Raw genomic sequence first — 18,801 nt, forward strand, 5'->3', positions numbered from 1 at the left:
CACTGATGCTGTGCCCGATTAAATTCCTATACTGCACGACATCCCCTCAGAAGAAGTTGGAAAAGATTGCACAGACCAGTTTTCGAATACAGTAATAGAATCTTCTGGACTCCAGGTGTAACAAAGTGAGTCTGCAAGCATCAGAGTTTGAAATGCCATATCTCGCATCCCTATCTTTCCTCTCTGCCAGTGGTGAGACGCTGCTACAGCAGATGACAGCCTCCAGGCTGGATCTCCCACTTCTCATTTAAGCCCCACTTACCCTCAGTTTTAGAGTGATATTTCAATGGGGAAGGATTTACTGGCTAAAGCTAACACCAGAAAAGTCAGCCTCAAAGAATTCAGAAGTTGTGTACCTCTTGGAAACACACCTCACTTCAAGCTCCTCATTGGAAGTTTCTGAGTGCTTCATTTTGTAGGTATGTTTTTTTGGGAATCAAGCCAAGAAATAACTTTCCTACCAGGAGAGAGAGAGGTTTAACATTCTATGCAGACTCCTGCAAAACAACACCTTTTCACAGAGATCACAGATGGATGTGCAAGTTGAATTAAGTTGAAGGAATAAAAGAAAAATGCAATTGCAGCCACTGAAAGTTCTCCAATGTCAGAAGTTCAATTGGGTAATACCATTATTGCAGTAACAGATCAATAACTAGGACATGGGATGTTTATGCTAACGTCACCTTAGAGTTTAAAAATGTGATTGCAGTTCTACCGAGTTGCATGATCAGGAATCTATTTACCCAAGAGAGAATTACATATTATCCATATTATCGAGGACAGACTTCCTCTTCCCCTTTTGAGATAAGTGCTCATTTTTTATTCAACAGAGGAGTACCTGGTAAAAACAAATGCTCCCCTCCTAACATCCATACATGTGCAACAATGGCCATTCAGTGGGGGGGGGGGGGGGGTACTGTACATTCAGAGAAGCTCTATTTGATGAAAAGCCTTTAGTGGAAACTTGTAGGTTCCAACTCCTTAAATGTCCTGTAAGAATCAACTTGCCTTGGAAATAAACTTGACTTAATTTTGAGTTCCACAGGTCTGTCAAATGGCTTATTTATTTACAGTTAAACATTTTATAGAAGGAAAAAGTAGAGTTCCCTGGTGTGCACATTAAATGAAAATAAAGGCTCAAAATGAACAAAATAAACACATTTCCAAGACAGAGACATTAAATGATGGTACAAAGGATGCGATCCAGAAGTGATTTGAGAGGCGACAAACGGCGGGGTTTGAGAAGTGGTCCTTCTGATACAGAACTCAGGAACTGTTAACTAATCTTCATTAACTCACTCACTCCTCACATATCAGTCCTGTGAGGTGGGGCCAGTGGTCATGGCTGCTTCACAGAGGAGCTAACAGGCTTTAAAAGGCAGGTTCATGGTTCCAGGTCCTGCAGCCATTGCTAGGCAGAGCCTGGCCTCAGACAGGCTCTGATTCCAGTCCTGCCTGGAATCCACCCTCTGCTCAGGAGCAGCCCCCTGAACTTACAAGAACAGGGTCAGCAGCAGCGACTAAGACTCTCATGTGGACGCACTGCACCCAGGTGAGCCAGCCAGGCAGACAACAGACCTTGAAATCCCAAAGGGGAAAAGAGAGACCTTCCAAAGACAACAGGGAAGCTTTACTGGTATGAATCTCTGGAGAGCGTGTTTTCAGAACAGGCCTGCACTGTTCAGTGGGCAGATGAGCTCCGGACAAAGGAGAAACGGGGTAAGGAGAGCTGCCCACCTCCACCCCATGCTCATCATAGGCCTGGCTTGGTGTCGGGGGACAGAGGCTCTGAGGGCAGACATATGGGGCTGACACCAATTGCAGGACAATGAATGAGGAGGGGAATTTTGTTGGAATCCCTTCAGGCCACCCCTTGTCTCGCTCCACAGTCTTATACCCAAAGGACTCTTAGCCCCCAAGAAAGGAGCAAGTGTGCCTCTGACCAGCATGGAAAGAAGATGAAAAAGGTACAGGCTCTGCTTTGACCAGGCAGCATGTGGGGTGGCAACAGACTCTTGATTAGAGGTGCCCACTGAACAGGTAGAAATATGCAGCCAAGGAAGGACTAAGGATAGGATTGAAAAATCCAGGGGAGTTTTCCAAGGTACCTTGCATCTAGAGCCACATGCCAGGGCTAAACTCACCATCTCCTCAGAGCTGAGGTCAGTGGAACACTGGGACCTCTGGCTGTAGCAGCGTAACTCGTACCAGAATCCTCCTTAGCTGGGGCTGGGATCCAGTTGCACTCCCAAGCCCAGCAGACAGCTGTGACTGCAGATCTAGGTGCACCTTGACAATCTGAACCTAGAGAACAGGACTCTCCACTACTGTGCATGGAGACAGAGGACCCTCTGAGGCCCACTTCCTTTGTTCCAGCCATCTATAAGCCGTGCAGAGTCCTACCTCACACCTGGCTTCCCCTCCCCATGGTTACCCAGTGACGGATGGTCAATACCCAGTGTTATCTAGGACTTTGGAAGGATTAGAAAGCCTCTGTAACTCAGCAGAGAAGCCTTGGATGGAGATAAAGGTTTCAAGGTCTTATCTAGGTGTGTTGGCACCTTGCGTTGGATGAAGTCATTCGGAAACCATGAGCAGAGCAAATTCACATCATGCTCCTAAGTCTAGAGAATTCAAAGGATGTTTAGCAAAGTGCATTCCCTGAATGAATCTGATGTGATGGAAAGTCACATGCCCCTGACTAATTGCTCTGAGGATAGGCAGAAGTGACTGGCTTTAGACGGTGCCGAAGCTCTACCCTGAAAGGCCCGAGGTTTACGAGTCATCAGACAGATGGATATCTCTAGATTTCACCAACATGTGTTTTGGAAGCGAAAATGTAATTATGGACAACGCTCTTGGGAGGGGTCCTGATACATGACACTTCTCACAGTGTCACAGTGAGAGCTCCATGATCTAATACAGTCACTCATTTTCTCTTCCCCATGGACCGCAGATGTATGTTTTCCCAGCTGTCTTCCAAATGTACTTTTCCTGGCAGTATTATTCAAGAGAATGCTTATGCTTTGAATAAGAGAGTGTTTGGTTATCTACTTCCATGTAGAAGTCCACTTTAAAAATCTTCACTCTTGAATCTCAATCTTCTAATCAACCTCAATCTTTAACACTTAGATTCATCAGTTCGAGCAAGGGTCTGCCTGGTGGTACTTAAGAGCATGGACTCTTGCAGACTGACTTATTTACTGTCTGTGAGACCTTGGGTAAGTTACTTAACCTCTCTGTACCTGTGTTTCTTTGTCTGTAAAGTGGGACCCATACTAGTACCTACCCCACAGGGTTAGTTTGAGGATTAAATGCATTAGTAAATGTAATGTACTTAGAAAATTACCTGGCAGCTAAACAGCAAATGCTACACAAGTGCTCAATTATTCTTATGACTATAATTTTTATCATAGAAATGAACAAGTGTTGCTTTAACAATCGGTCCCTTTGAAATATTTAGAAGCAGAGAAAAGAAGACAGTCAGAGATTATTTGGAGAACATCATGTACCAGATGCTGCTGGATGCCACTGGACCTCAGACAAGTGCCAGAAAAAATCAGGTAATTTTTTAATAGTGGGACAGATAGTTCTAAAAAGATCAATTGAATCATGCCATTCACTGCTCTGCACGAAATTCCCTGTTGTTTCTCTTTACACTTGGAATAAAATCCAGTGTCCTTATCAAGATCCTCATCCTTCTGAATCTTACCCTGGGACTCCTCTGTCCCCAGCTCACATCATATCTCCCCCATGCTGACCAGTGTTCCAGCCATGCAGGTCTCCTTGTGTTTGTTGGACATACCTGGACAGCACTTCCTGTGTGGGGCCTTTGCCTGGGCTATGCTCTCTGCTTGGAATGTTCTTTTCCCACATGGCAGTGCAGCTTGCTTCCTTCTTATCAGGTCTTCGCTCCAAGGCAGCCCCCGCCCCATCAAACATGTCCCCGCTTGGCTCCCTACCCTGCTCTCTTGCTCTGCTGAGCGCGTATCACGCCTTGGCACTAAAAAGCAGTGTACGTTTGGTGATCACCTGGCTTCTCACGTTGGAATGCAATGATAGCACCTTGTATTTACTTAGTGCACCAATAGCTCTTTGCATAAAGTCCATCTTACTGTCCTTTCACAAGAAATGGCAAGCTTGGGGCTAATAGCTAGCAAGCGCCAGAGCCAGCGCAAGAACCAGCCTCTGACCCCATCACTCAGCTCAGTGGGAGCAGGGGCTCTATCAAATGTATCCACTGCTGCACCCAGTGTATGCAGGGAAACTGCTGAGCAACTGACCCTCCAAGAAGAAAATTCATTTGTAGCATTTGCGGACTTATACATGTAAATCTTCCCACAGTGGCTGATTTCAAGATGCCAGAGAGATTTCCTCTCTCTAGTAGACAGGAGTGGGCTGGAGCATGCCACAACTTAGCTCCTAGGAAGATACCCGACCCACGTGCTACCTGGCACACAGGAGCTACTTGATGTGTGACCCACGTGCTACCTAGCACACAGGAGCTACTTGATGTGTGTACTGGCAAGCACTGGGGTAGGACCTGCATGGGCACATGCCATCAAAGTGAGGTGTGTGTGTCACTACTATCAAAACCATCATTATCACCGCCATCATCACCACCAGCACCAATACCATTACCAACACCAGCATTATGTCACAGACACAATGTACAACGCACAAAGCAAGCATGAAGCACAAATATAAAACAGTAGTAGGTATGCTAGCTTATTTGTTGGATTTATATGTAACATGGGCAATGGGCACCTATGACTGAATTCATAGTTTGCATTCATCATCTTTCTATGCATACTCTATAATCTTAATTCATAGGGCTGTGTCTTACTGCCACACATGTGCTTATTAGAATTTATAAATTCAGCTTTAGGAAATTATAATAATAAATAAGCACTGAATGTGGCTAGGGAAACAAAATCCCCTATATATACCATTAGTTTGTCATGAACTGAGCTTCACATAGAAATTTTCTTCCTGACATTCTGGATGCCTAACTTGATGTTATAGATATCACAGGTTGCTGATGCTTTATTACTCTCTCTCCCCCCCCCCCCCCCCCCGCAAAATGGTACTTCATTTCTCGTATTCTCTATTTGAGATTGAAAAAGTCTTCTAATAGCAGCTCTGAAGTGCTCTGCATTCAAAACTGAAGTTTTCAATGAAATAGGCTTTAAAAAAAAAAATCAAATATGAGCACAAATGATATTCCTCCATGAGATTACAAAAATAAAACAGAATGAAAAAGTTAAAAAAAAAATTTCCTGGCAGTGCAATGATCCCAACAATGAAGTGCCCAATAAAGGCAGTAAATTAGCTGAGCTGAGATGGAAAGCAAGCTGCCTCTCACAGGGACATTCCCTGTAGACACACAGGGACGGGCCTGCCCCAGAGTGGGCTCAGGACCCCCAAAGGCCGGGTGGGTCTGTATGACCAGGCGGAGTCACTCAGTGGACTGGCCCTGCTGGACTTCCAGGCCTGCTTTCAGCCTGGGCTGTCTTTGGCTCCAGCTCACCTCTATGACGCCTATTCACCTTTGTCAGGGGTCAAACTGCAACCCCTAGAGCAACTCGTACACGCCTTGTCAACATTGAATGAAAGACAGCAAAACAATTCCAATGAATCTGTGATGCAGCAAATGGGAGAAACACAGTTCCGAAGTGTTCAATCCCGAAGCCACCTGCCTCCTGGAAGCACACAGCTGCACTATCCTTCGAGAACAGAACGGGGAAGACTCCCTCTGTATCACTTCTAGAGGATTCCCATTGTCTCCCAAAAGAGGGTCCCCAGTGAGTGCCTAGGGTGCTACCAGTCTTAAAAGATTCCTGAAAGTAATGGCTTCACTTGGGCCCTCGTTAAGAACATCAGAGTCTTGACCAACCTCCATTGGCCTGTGATAGAGTTGAGAAGCCTCCAGCCCAGCAGCTGTTTGGAGACAGCGCGAGGCAGCGGAGGGACATCAGAACCGAGCTCCTGGCCTACAGGGAAGGGACAACCCTGCATCAGGGCTGAGTCCCTAATACGGGATGTTCCCACTGCCACTTCTGGGATGCCTGATCTTGACTTCTTGGTGATCACATCTCATTCATGAAAGACCCAGCCGCTCACCCCTCCCTCTCTGACTGAAGGAAGCACATGAAATGAAACGACTTCTGTTTTCCCCACTCTCATCCATTCCGAAGCCCCACATCTCTTCTTCCCTCCAGTCGACATACATAACTCCCTGTGACAATAATGGGATGTGCATGTGTACCGAGGGGGGCATAGAAATTTTATCTCTCTAAAAATGGGACTAGCGTGGTACAAGCATAGTTTTTGTTTTTTTCCCAAGGCTTTTACTTGGGGCGATATATTGTTCATGTGGTTGTGGGTTTTTTCCTTCTTTTTAATTTTAAATCGAGATTATGAACATATATTATTCAGGTTAATATATCCTTTTCATGTAGAATTCAACTGAAACCAGTGCTAGCACATTTAACGACAACAAGAGAAATTCTCCAGCTTATTATAAACATCCTTCAAGAAACCTGAAATGCATGTCCTCTGGAAATAATTTTGCTGGAGTTTGGGTTATTATTAAAATCTTCTCAGAATTCCATCACTGGGGTCTAATGGGCCTCAAAGCCCTTTTCTGCTACTGATCAGAGAAAAACTCTTTTTGGTCTTAGAAGTACATTCTGGATAGTGAAAACTAAGCTGGAAGAAAGGGGGGTTCTTTCCAGACACCAGGGAAACACTGAACAGAGCTGGCATCTCGGTCCTGGGCTGACACTGGGTAGAAGGAAGGCCCTCTCCTAAGACAGGTTCCCTTCAACAATGATAGAATGAACCTCATCCTCTGGCTGTTTTAAGTGCTCTGATCTTTCAGATTCTATGAGAGGAGGCAGGTTTACTGCAGACTTTATAAACTCAAGGGAATCCCAGGCAAATGGGTCTTGGCTACACATTCCTACACGTCAGAATTCTCTACCTGTGACTGAGAGGTCCTAGAAGACCATAGGACAGGGCTACGCCAAGCTGAGACGGGGATGAGCTATCCAGGAAAGGTTTTCAGGAATGAGGAAGAGTCACAATACCCTTTAAAAGCAGATCCTCATGTTTAATTATCTCTGTTGATAATGAGAAAATTCACCATTCTCCCAAGTGGGCTGACCTGTCTTACTAAAATATTTGTATAACTATTTCTGAAGGTGGCCAGCGATGACTCTGTCTTGCCAGCAATAACCCAACCAGAGCTGGCTACTGTTTAAGTTACTCAGAACTGTATTTCCTAAACTTCAAGGTGCATTGGATTCATCTGGGACCCTGTTGAACTGCAGATTCTAATTCAGTAGATCTAGGGTGGGGCCTGAGCTGCTATTTTCCCAACAAGCTCCCAGGTGATGCCCAGGTTGCTGGTCCCTGGGCCCCACATTGAGCAGTGAGGACTTAGAGCTGCAATCTCAGATCTTTGTCCTCGATTCATTCACTCCACATACAGTCTGCAGATCCCAGGTCCCCCACTGAGGACACAGTGATGAACAGGTTGTCTATGACTTTAAAACTAATGTTAATCAAAATTTAAAACTTCTGGGCATTAAAGGACATAGTCAACAGAGTGCAAAGGCAATCTACAGAATGGATGAAAATATGTGCAAATTATATATCTGAAAGGAGTTAATATCCAGAATATACAAAGAACATCTACAAACACACACAAAAAATCTGATTTAAAAATGGGGAAAGATTAATCCTTTGTTGCTTCATTTGTCCATTCTGCCCATTTTCTCCCACTCTGAAGGCTGTCTTTTCACCTTGCTTATAGTTTCCTTTGTTGTGCAAAAGCTTTTAAGTTTAATTAGGTCCCATTTGTTTAGTTTTGCTTTTATTTCCAATATTCTGGGAGGTGGGTCATAGAGGATCCTGCTGTGATTTATGTGAGAGAGTGTTTTGCCTATGTTCTCCTCTAGGAGTTTCATAGTTTCTGGTCTTACATTTAGATCTTTAATCCATTTTGAGTTTATTTTTGTGTATGGTGTTAGAAAGGGTTCTAGTTTCATTCTTTTACAAGTGGTTGACCAGTTTTCCCAGCACCACTTGTTAAAGAGGTTGTCTTTTTTCCATTGTATATCCTTTCCTCCTTTGTCAAAGATAAGGTGTCCATAGTTACATGGATTTATCTCTGGGCTCTCTATTCTGTAAAGGATTAATCTCAAAAATATACAAGCAACTCCTGCAGCTCAATTCCAGAAAAATAAATGACCCAATCAAAAAATGGGCCAAAGAACTAAAGAAGAGATACAGATGGCTAACAAACACATGAAAAGATGCTCAACATCACTCATTATCAGAGAAATGCAAATCAAAACCACAATGAGGTACCATTACACGCCAGTCAGGATGGCTGCTATCCAAAAGTCTACGAGCAATAAATGTTGGAGAGCGTGTGGAGAAAAGGGAACCCTCTTACACTGTTGGTGAGAATGCAAACTAGTACAGCCACTATGGAAAACAGTGTGGAGATTCCTTAAAAAACTGGAAATAGAACTGCCATATGACCCAGCAATCCCACTCCTGGGCATACACGCCGAGGAAACCAGATCTGAAAGAGACACATGTATCCCAATGTTCATGACAGCACCGTTTATAATTGCCAGGACATGGAAGCAACCTAGATGCCCATCAGCAGAGAATGGATAAGGAAGCTATGGTACATATACACAATGGAATATTACTCAGCCATTAAAAAGAATTCATTTGAATCAGTTCTAATGAGATGCATGAAACTGGAGCCCATTATACAGAGTGAAGTAAGCCAGAAAGATAGACACCAATACAGTATACTAAAGCATGTATATGGAATTTTAAAAGATGGTAACAATAACCCTATATGCAAGACAGAAAAAGAGACACAGATGTACAGAACAGACTTTGGGACTCTGTGGGAGAAGGTGAGGGTGGGATGTTCTGAGAGAATAGCATTGAAACAAGTATACTATCAAGGGTGAAACAGATCACCAGCCCAGGTTGGATGCATGAGACAAGTGCTTAGGGCTGGTGCCCTGGGAAGACCCAGAGGGATGGGATGGGGAGGGAGGGGGGGAGGGGGGATCGGGATGGGGAACACATGTAAATCCATGGCTGATTCATGTCAATGTATGGCAAAAACCACTACAATACTGTAAAGTAATTAGCCTCCAACTAATAAAAATAAATGAAAAAATAAAAATGGGGAAAGACTTGAACAGACATTTCTACAAAGAAGATATACAAATGGCCAAAGCACATGAAAAAGATGCTCAGCATCACTAATCATTATGAAAATGTAACTCAAAACCACAATGAGATACCACCTCACACCCATTAGGAAGGCTACAAAAAAAAAAGACAGAAAACAACAAGTGTTGGCAAGGATGCAGAGAAAACAAAACCCTTGTGCACTCTCAGTGAGAATGCACATCCATGTTCATAGCAGCATGTGGCAGCATCCCAAGAGTCCGTCGACAGATGAATGGATAAACAAAATGTAATATATATACATAAATCAAAATATTATTCAACTTTAAAAATGAAGGAAATTTTGACACGTTGCAACATAGATGATCCTTGACAATGTTATACTAAGTAAAAGAAGCCAATCACAAAAAGATAAATACCAAATGATTCTATTGATATGAGGCACCCAGAGTGGTCAGATTTAGAGACAAAGTAGAAGGGTAGCTTTCAGGGGCTGGGGGAGGGGAGAGTGGGGAGTTATTTAATGAGTACAGACCTTTGCAAGATGAAAAGAGTTCTGGAAATTGTTTGTACAACAATGTGAATATACTTAGCACCACTGAACTGTATACTTAAAAATGGCTAAGATGCTCAATTTTATGTGTATTTTAACACAATTTTTAAAAACTTTTAAAAAATATTTTCAGTATCTAAGGTGTCTACCACGTACAGCCTTCACAGTAAGAGAAACATAAAGGTCACTTTGTAAAAAGGCACGATGTGGTTCTAGTGAGGGAGAAAGTTGAGTCAGGCATGAGAAGTGCTAAGATACAGATGAGGTCAGGTGCTGTAGAAAACTTCGGGGGGCAGGGGGGGTGGGGGCAGTCCTGAAGTCAGATGGATGGGGAGGTGGTGGGCATGGGGGCCAGCTGTGGCTGGGAGGAGGAAAGGACAAGCCAGGTGCCTGAGAAGTAACAGACAGCCTTCGGTCACCAATGAACATGAGGATGAGGGAGAAGGCACCTAGAGTTCAGCAGGGATATCCTAGGTGGGGCAGGACCGGGGGAAGGTGATGAATTCTGTGTGTCCAAGTGTGGGGTACATGTGTAGCCTCCTGGGGAATGTTTCATAAGCAGTCAGAAGAACCAGTGTGGAAGCGGCTTGAAGACTGAGATTAGGAAACCAATGTGCTGCACAGGTGGCTATTGCACCTATGAGAGTGTTGAGCCTCCCAGGCAATGTGTTCAAGGAGAAGAGGACCCCAGAGGAAGGTAACACTCTGAAGAGGTGGAGAAGCAGAAGCCAGCCTAACCATCTGGGGGCAGGTGACAGCAAAGAGGGAAAGCAGTCAGCTGGAGTGATGGCAGGTACTTGGTGATGGTACATGGCAGGTGATGGCCATGTTTACTTCCAGGGACAAGGGCATCAACACCTTGAGGGGTCAGATATAACAGATTAACTAAAATGTGCCATGAGAGTTGGCGATGGGAAGTCCCTGACATACACAGGGGAGCACTGATGCCTAGAAGAGTCCAGATGTGTGAAGAAATGGGGCTGAAGGAGCAGCAGGCCTCACAAAAGAAAGTGGTGTGTGAGCTACATCCTGGAGGTGAGAGGCAGCCCTGTGGGAGGATAAGGCAGGCAGCAGGTGCAGGACAGAGCCCATGGAGCCAGCAGGAAGGGGACCTGGACCACACAGGCTAGTGGGGTGGAGGGGTGGAGCGGGAGATCAGTGATGACAGCTGCCGCTCACAGGAAGCCGTGCTTCATCCTGGAGGCAAGGGGGAGCCACGAGAGTATTTTAAGCAGGGAAATGACATGACTGGAGTTGTGTTTGAGAAAGATCCCTAGGCAGTAGTGCGGGAGATGGATCCTAGAGGGAGACAGGATACAAGAGACCCACTGGGAAACTTGTTGTAATTAAGCCCCTGATGTTACTGGTTTCCCCATGTCTTCAGCCTTTTGCTCGCAAGGGATAGCTTCTCCTTAGAGAACAAGGGTGGTCTGATCTTTCTAGCTACAGAGCGCTACAGGCGAGTGACTTGGTTCTAGAGAGACAGGAAACAGAGGTAATACACTGAGGCAGCCTCAGTGAGGAGGCGTGACCCTGCGGCAGAAGGAGCCCACGAGCCTGCATCCTCTGTGAGTCGGTCTGGGGATGCTGCCAACCCGACCCTCCAGCTCACAGTCCCTGTTACTGTTGGGGTCTCGCCTCCCCATCACAGAAACTGTTTTCTCTTCCCCCACGAGGTCTCTGAATCAATAATGGGCCTAGGGCAAGAAAAAGAAACATATTCTGTTCCTTCTGAGACAAGGAAGCAACATCAGCCTTTTCTGGAAGTGTGCAAATTATCTCAGTGGGTTCAGGGACCCCAAAACCACGGGGAGGAAACAGGGGTCCCCTGAAGGCCTCCAGGAGTCTTTGACCTAGTGCCCATCCCCCCACCGCCAACTGGAAGGAAAACTACACATTTTGAGTTTTGAGAAAGTGCATCCTGGCCCCCTAAGGATGAAGAAACACTGATATTTTGGAATAATGATTCATTGTCAGCATTCCAGGTTGTTAGACAAAGGGAACACACTGTCCATCAGAAAGACCCTTGGTGATAAGGCATGGCTTCATAAGCTAATTTTGAGAACAGGTTGTTGTGTTTGGTTGTTTTGTTAAAATAGGGGAAGGCAGTTTTGACACTTTGATTATAAAATATCTAAAATGCCTTTCTCACCTCTTTTTTCTTCTTGAGTCCTATCATTTTTTTTCTTTCAAACCACTATTAGTCTCTGGTATATATACTTCTTGCAAAATGCCATGTTATCTTGGAAACATAAGAAAAGATGTTATGCTTTGAGGGTGAAAATGCAAGGACCCAGGCCTGTCATTTTTGCCTGGAGTCCGAGGGTCTGCTGGGAGTCGGCGTGTGTGGTTGAGATGAGGGAGATGGAGCCTGCAAAGCACCTAACAGAGGAGCTGACACATAGTAAACGCTCAATAAATGGAGGTTCTTCCTTCTTGCCAACGAGTCAGTGGAGGGAACGGGCAGGTTGCTTTCTTGGGATGAGCATGTGTCAACATCACTCTGGAAAGAGGGGCTGGGGGGCTGGAGAACTCTGTGGCCTGTGACCACTCCAGGAAGCACTATATTATGGACTTGTGGCAAAATGCAGCAATTATAGAATTAAACACCTAAACTGGTACCAGATCCCAAAGAAAAGATGTTGCTAAATTATTTTCTAAATTACCCACCAAGGCCTGTGTGAGTCAACAGGTAGCTATTGACTGTAGTTTCAGCTGCCATCAAGACTTATTGATCTGAGAGATAAATATCGACCAAATTAAGACTGAGGTCAATGCTGGCCTACTGGGAAAATAAATCTTAATATTAACCAAAACCTGTAGATGCTAGGCCTGGTATTTTTGACTCTAAACTGCTGATCAGGCAGAGGTACACTCAGAGTCAGGTCTTTCCTTTATTGTGTATTGTTGTAGATGCAAACTGGTTTTCAAATTGACTCATTTCTGGAAAATTTGGTTTAAAACATTTTAAGTCTTTTCATATTTTAAATTATCAAAGGACAGGAAAATTGGTATTTAATAACTGCATTGTGAATATTTCCATAAAACAAAGAATTCATTTTGAACTGCATATATAACTGCCCTGACTTACTTTCTGTGCAAATCAAGAATTTCCTCTGTTGGATCTCTGTCCCAGAGGAGCACACCAGCTCAAACAAACAAACAAAAAGTCCATAACATCGGGAAGGAGGTAGGAGGGGGTGGTTCAAGATGCAGGGGACACATGTATACCTGTGGCCAATTCATGTTGATGTATGGTAAAAACATCACAATATTGCAAAGTAATTATTCTCCAATTAAAATAAATTAATTAAAAAAATAAAATTTGATGAAAAATGAAAAAAAAAAAAACTCATGTGGGGCCAATTTAGGTGTGAAGGGGGTTTTAACCACCCCCCCAAAAAAGTCCACAAGAAAAAAACGTGTGATTGGGACCAGTTATTTTTTTAAATGCTACTGAATCTACTTCATTTATAAGTGGCCCCAAACTGCTGAAGGAGGCAGCGCTGTGTCGCTGTGAACTCGAGAGTTGCCCATTCAAGGCTGCTGACACTGCTCCATCCTCTGGGGGAGCAGCCTTTTCTTCATGAGAGATGCAACGCTACCCCCTGTGGGTTGTAAGAACCCACTTTCCTTAAGCAGAGTGTTTGAGTGTCCTCACAGGCAAGTCTAGGAATGGGGGAACTTACTGTGAGAATTAAATATGATGACATGCAAAAAAGCACTTTTTCTTATATATCCCTGGGATGTATCAATGGCACGTCAATAAAGAGCAGTTTCTGTTTTTACAAGGGGTAAGAGATTAGATTAGAAACAACAGGCCCTGAGCAACTTAGAATGTAAAATGGGGAAAATTTACAAAAGTATAATCAGTCTTGAGGTTGCTGATAAATACCAGGATTAGGAATAAAAGATCTGGAAAAGATGCACCCACACCTACACAAATGTGCAGTGGTATGCACAGCTGGGAGACTGAGCTCAGACTATCGGGGGAGTCTGATTCTCATGGGTAGGATGTAGGCTGCTCTAAGAAAAGTTGATCATTTCAGCCTCTGTGTTCAACTGAGTTTCCCAAAGTCCACTGAATGACCATAGATCTATTGAAATTAGCAAAACCTTTGCTGCTATATTTGAGGACAAAACTGGTATAGTCAATAGAGCAGAAATGGTGAGGGATTTTTGATGACATGAACCAGATGGAATCACACTGCATGAAAACAGAACCCACAATTCATTGCAGGGGAAAGGAGGTTCTCTCTTGGAAAACAGAGGAGCCATCCTGCCCAGAGGAACAGCAGGTAACCTGGGCACAGAATAGGTCATGAGTAAGGCTGAGCCAGAAGATGTCAGAGTCATGCATAGAGATCCAGGTTTCCCTCTGAGACAAAGCTTTGAATAAGCTGGTTAAAACCTCATGCTCTGGATTCAGAAGGACACAGGTTCTGACTGCAACCATCAAGCTCACAACATTACAGATTTGAAAATCTTTGCTTGCCCTGACTTCGTGTAGATACACTATGCTTAGAAAGCTTTAGTTTTACCTTTCATACTAATTAATGTTTTGTGTGGTGTGAAGTACCACATACATACGGTACCATATATGGAAAAGATAATCACCACATACGGAAAAGATAATCCCTTCTTCACTGCAGTGCGATGTCACTTTTGTCATAAAATCAAGTGACAATACATATGCAGATATGTTTGGGGCTCTTTATTATGTTCTTTTGGTTTATATGCCTATTCTTGTGCTAATACCACTACTTGAAAGTGAAGTAAAAGTGTTAGCCACTCAGTCGTGTCCAGCCCTTTGTGACCCCATGGACTGTAGCCCACCAGGCTCCTCTGTCCATGGAATTCTCTAGGTGAGAACACTGGAATGGGCTGCCATGTCTTCCCCCAGGGCATCTTCCCAACCCAGGGATTGAACCTGGGTCTCCTGCATTGCAGGCAAATTCTTTACTGTCTCAGCCACCAGGGAAGCCCAGTTACTTACTACATGGCTTAATTACTGTGGTTTTAATGTAAATTTTGTGAACTGGCATATAAAAACTTTCCACTTTTCTGTTCTTTTCCTTTGCAATACATACACATTTTAGAATAGGCTTGCCAGTTTCTCTGCCTCTCTCTCCCTCTCTTTTTCTGTTTCTCTCTCTCTCTTTCTCACACAAATATACAATGGCTGAACAAAATTAGCAACAAAATGAATAACAATACAAGCACACATTTAAAAGAAATTAGATCTCCATGTATGCACACTGATGTAAAGAAATTAGTGAATAAATCAATGAGAGAAGGGAGCCAGCTCTTGCTTATAGAAGAATTTTAAGTAGTAAACAGAGACGGGTTGAGGAAAACAGAAAATCACCATTAATTCACCATAGTAATAAGTGCTATAAGCAAAACCCACCGATGAACACTAAAATAAGTAGATGAAAGTTCAAGGAAAAACACACTATTTGCATAGGCTGATGTATCTCCCCTAAAATACCTATTACTGTGGTGGTTTTCATGTGTCCACAAAGTCTTTGATACCCCTCCCTGCAGGAGGTGCAGCTTCACTCCACTCCCCTTGAGTGTGACCTGGACTTAGTGATTGAATTCTAACAAATAGAGGATGGAGAGGAAAAAGTAGTGATTTTATATGAAGAAGTCTGGCAGACTCACCCTCACTAAGTGGTCAAGGTGAATGTCACAGCAGGTCCCTTCCATAGGACGCAATGAGAAAGGCATATCTCTTCTGTGTTGTTCTTCCCTCAAATCCATAACCTCATTTCTAATCACTGAAAAACCTCAGAGAAACCCAAAGCAAGGGACATTCTAAAAAATGTAGCTACTACTCTTTAAAAGTGTCGAGGCCATAGAACTGAGGCACTGATTGGAAGAGGTTAAGGAGACAGGACCATGAAATCCATGTGCTAGCCTGGATGGGATCCTGCACCAGAAAAAGAACATTCATGGAAAAACTGCTGAAATCTGACCCGAATCTGGAGTGCAGCTAATGGTAATATGCTGAGGCTAAATTCTTAGTTTTGTGAGATGTTAACCTTAGGAAAAGCTGGGCACAGAGTAGACAGGAACTTTTTGTATCATCTTTCTAACACTTTTGTAAATCTAAAAAGTATTTCAAAATAAAAAGTACAACATATATTCTGGAAGGTTCTTTTGCAGTCTCTTCAGAGTGGTTATCAAGACAAATGTATACAAGCTGGTCCACTTTATATTTTAAACATTCCAGAGTGTGACTTTTTTTCCTTCTTTTCAAAAAAGAGCATGGATGATAAAAAGCAATCCTATGTGGATTTTTAAAAAGCCACTCTGGGAACTAGGTATGGAGAAAAATTGGTTCGAAAGCTGACCCAAGAAGAGAGAACGGCTTTGCTTGGACGAAGCACCAAAAACTTGGAGCATGTTTTGAGTCAATAAAGGTACTCCTTGGACCAGAGTGTGTTTAGGGCTTGAGGGGACAGCACAGAGAATGTGGTTACTCACCAGGGTGACTTTCCTTTGTGGCTTTAACAGCTTCGGTTTATGGAACGTGGTGGCAATGGGAGCTGTAGAAACATGTCAAGGGTTTAGTTTGCAATTCCTTCCAGGACCCTTAAAGTCCACATTACCATGAGCACCACAGACACAGTCTTATGGGCCCCTTCCTGCCTTCGTGGAAGAACTTCAGTTTCTGATCCAGGTAACAGTTGGACTGGTGCCCTTTGGGGAATGGTGATCCTCTCCTAGCCTTTGGACATGTCACCCTCTCTCCTCAACAAGGTCGACAAAACACCACCAGCTACAAAGAGGTCAGTGCAGGTGAGAACCAGGTACACTTGGTTAAGGCTGAGGCTGGAACTTTCCCTGGGGCTTCCTCCTAGCTGCATACTGACCCTGATGGTGGTGACCTCTGACCCTCACAGCCACCCTGTGAGGTCATTAGGGAGGGTCTTATTGTCCCCATTTAACGGAGGAGGAAACCGAGGCTCTTCCTGCAATGTCATGTAACTAACTAGTATTAAATGATTTGGGGCTTGAACCCAGAGTCAGGCCTTACCACGTGGTTCTGAGTCTCATTTTCGTCTTTCGTTAGACAGGGCACTGTCTACTCTGATTGAACGAGATGCTACAACAGTACACTGCCCAACCCAGAGCAGGGACCACCCCCTTCCCTCCCCAGATCCACACATGTCATGCCTCCCAGGACACCCATGACTCCCAGCCTCTTCCGTCCACCTGATACATGTTCAGACTCAGCACCACTGCCTTCTACCACAGGGCTCAAAGGGTGCTTAGGGGACATCCTAGAAACTCCCAGTTGAGGAATATAATGGATCTTGTCTTGTTATTAAATTATTCATCGGGGAAACCCTGTATTCCCAACTATATATCAAAACCTTTGAGGTATGACCTCCTAAGTTAGCCACAGTTATTTTAGGAACTATTTAAAGACACCTTTAGTTCTTGCCTCAGGAAATGCCCATCTTTCTCATTAATGTTTCTCTGTCATAATTCCTTGGAATCAAGGAATAACCCTCATTTTATCCCTAGAACAAATCCAAACTAAGTTACACACCTGTTTTTTATCCTTAGAAAAATCAAAAAAAAAAAAAAAAAAGAAAAATCAGAGAAACTTTTCCGCTTAAATGAACAGACACCCTTTTGCCCCATCCTGCTTTGCGCAGATTAGTAGTTCAGAGGGAAATACACTTTAGAATAGTCTGTAGAGGTGTGTGGCCAATGGCCCCACGCCCTCCTCAGCCCACCTCAGGGACAGGGCTCAGATATGATCAGAATCTAGGTGGAGTTTTGCAGACCATGTAATCAGGAATGTCACATCCTCCATCTGGCTCTCTCCTGTCCTAAATGCACATCAGACCCCAGGTGCTCTGCTCTCCATGGGGGTGCCCACTGGCTAGTTTCCTACCTTTGGCAGGAACTGCGGGAGGAACATCAACTTTCTCCTTCCGCCTCTTGCCCTTCTTGGGCTGTAGAGGGGCCAAACTGGTCACGCTGGTGACAGTCTCCCCTGAGCTGCAGAAGAGAAAGGTCCCGGTGAATGCAAAGGCAGGTTTGTTCCAAGGAAAGGGAGCAACAGTTTCTGAGAACCCAGATGAACCTATGTAAGGTAGGAGTTTTTTAGAGCTGAAATGAGATGGCTCTGTGCTTATCCCCAGGGATGTCTGGTACTGACCCTTGGCTAAGGATGATGAAATGAGCCGGTTAGGAATATATACTGTGCTGTGTAACATTCCAAAATCTCTGGAGAGACCCAGGGCCAGCTTGCTTACATTGTTTGGCGATGTATAGACTAGTGGTTTACACGGAGTTAATGGGTTTACTCAGTCTGGCTTGGCTATATCACCAGTAGGGTATTAAGATATCACTAAAAACTTCTTGAGCTCCCCTAACACCAGTGTTCCTTGCACATGTCTTTGTAGTTCACAATCCAGAGACAGAGCAGCCCCTGTGCAAGGGAGAAAGGACCCTGGGGAACTGCAGCTGGGAGCCCCCAGAGGCCACCATGATTGGTCATACCCTATCCTCCTGCTGTACGTTCACCTATAAGGTAGAGGCTGAAATGATCCTCAGGAGTATGGTGAGTGTTTTCAGTTATCTGGGTAGTTACTTATGTAATCACTATAGTATCATATTCTATGTGTTATCCATTATAGCCCAAAGTAATGGGTAAACCTTATATTACAGGTAAGAATACCAAGACTCAAAGATGCCAAGTGACTTGCCCTAAGCGACACTATAAACTGCACACCCAGACTGGCCTGATGTGAAACCTGTTGTCAACGCTACCTGCGTGTAGAGTTCACACACTTCCTTGAATGGCCATCAGTCTTCTTTCAAATGCATCCTATTGGCTCCAGCAACCCAGAGGAGAGTACCTCTCTTGTCCTCAGACACATAGTCGGCCAGGTAAGTACAGTTGCCAAGAGAGGCTATCTCCATGATACACAGGACTTCTAGAAATCCATTAAAATTATGACCCAATAACCAAAATGAACGAAGGTGGTAAA

General features: G+C 44.1%; 1 protein-coding gene across 1 annotated transcript in view; it reads right to left on the reverse strand.

Moving 5' to 3' along the window:
* The window catches only part of VSTM4 (V-set and transmembrane domain containing 4), an 80,283-nt gene that overhangs the window by 8,891 nt on the left and 52,591 nt on the right, over positions 1-18,801 (reverse strand). The window contains exons 6-7 of the mRNA XM_061162003.1: positions 17,700-17,806; positions 16,277-16,338 (exon numbers count right to left, since the gene is read on the reverse strand). Coding sequence (XP_061017986.1) covers positions 16,277-16,338; positions 17,700-17,806 — 169 coding nt within the window. The remainder of the gene's footprint in view (positions 1-16,276; positions 16,339-17,699; positions 17,807-18,801) is intronic.

Source organism: Dama dama, chromosome 15, assembly GCF_033118175.1.
Source record: "Dama dama isolate Ldn47 chromosome 15, ASM3311817v1, whole genome shotgun sequence".
Lineage (NCBI taxonomy): Eukaryota > Metazoa > Chordata > Mammalia > Artiodactyla > Cervidae > Dama > Dama dama.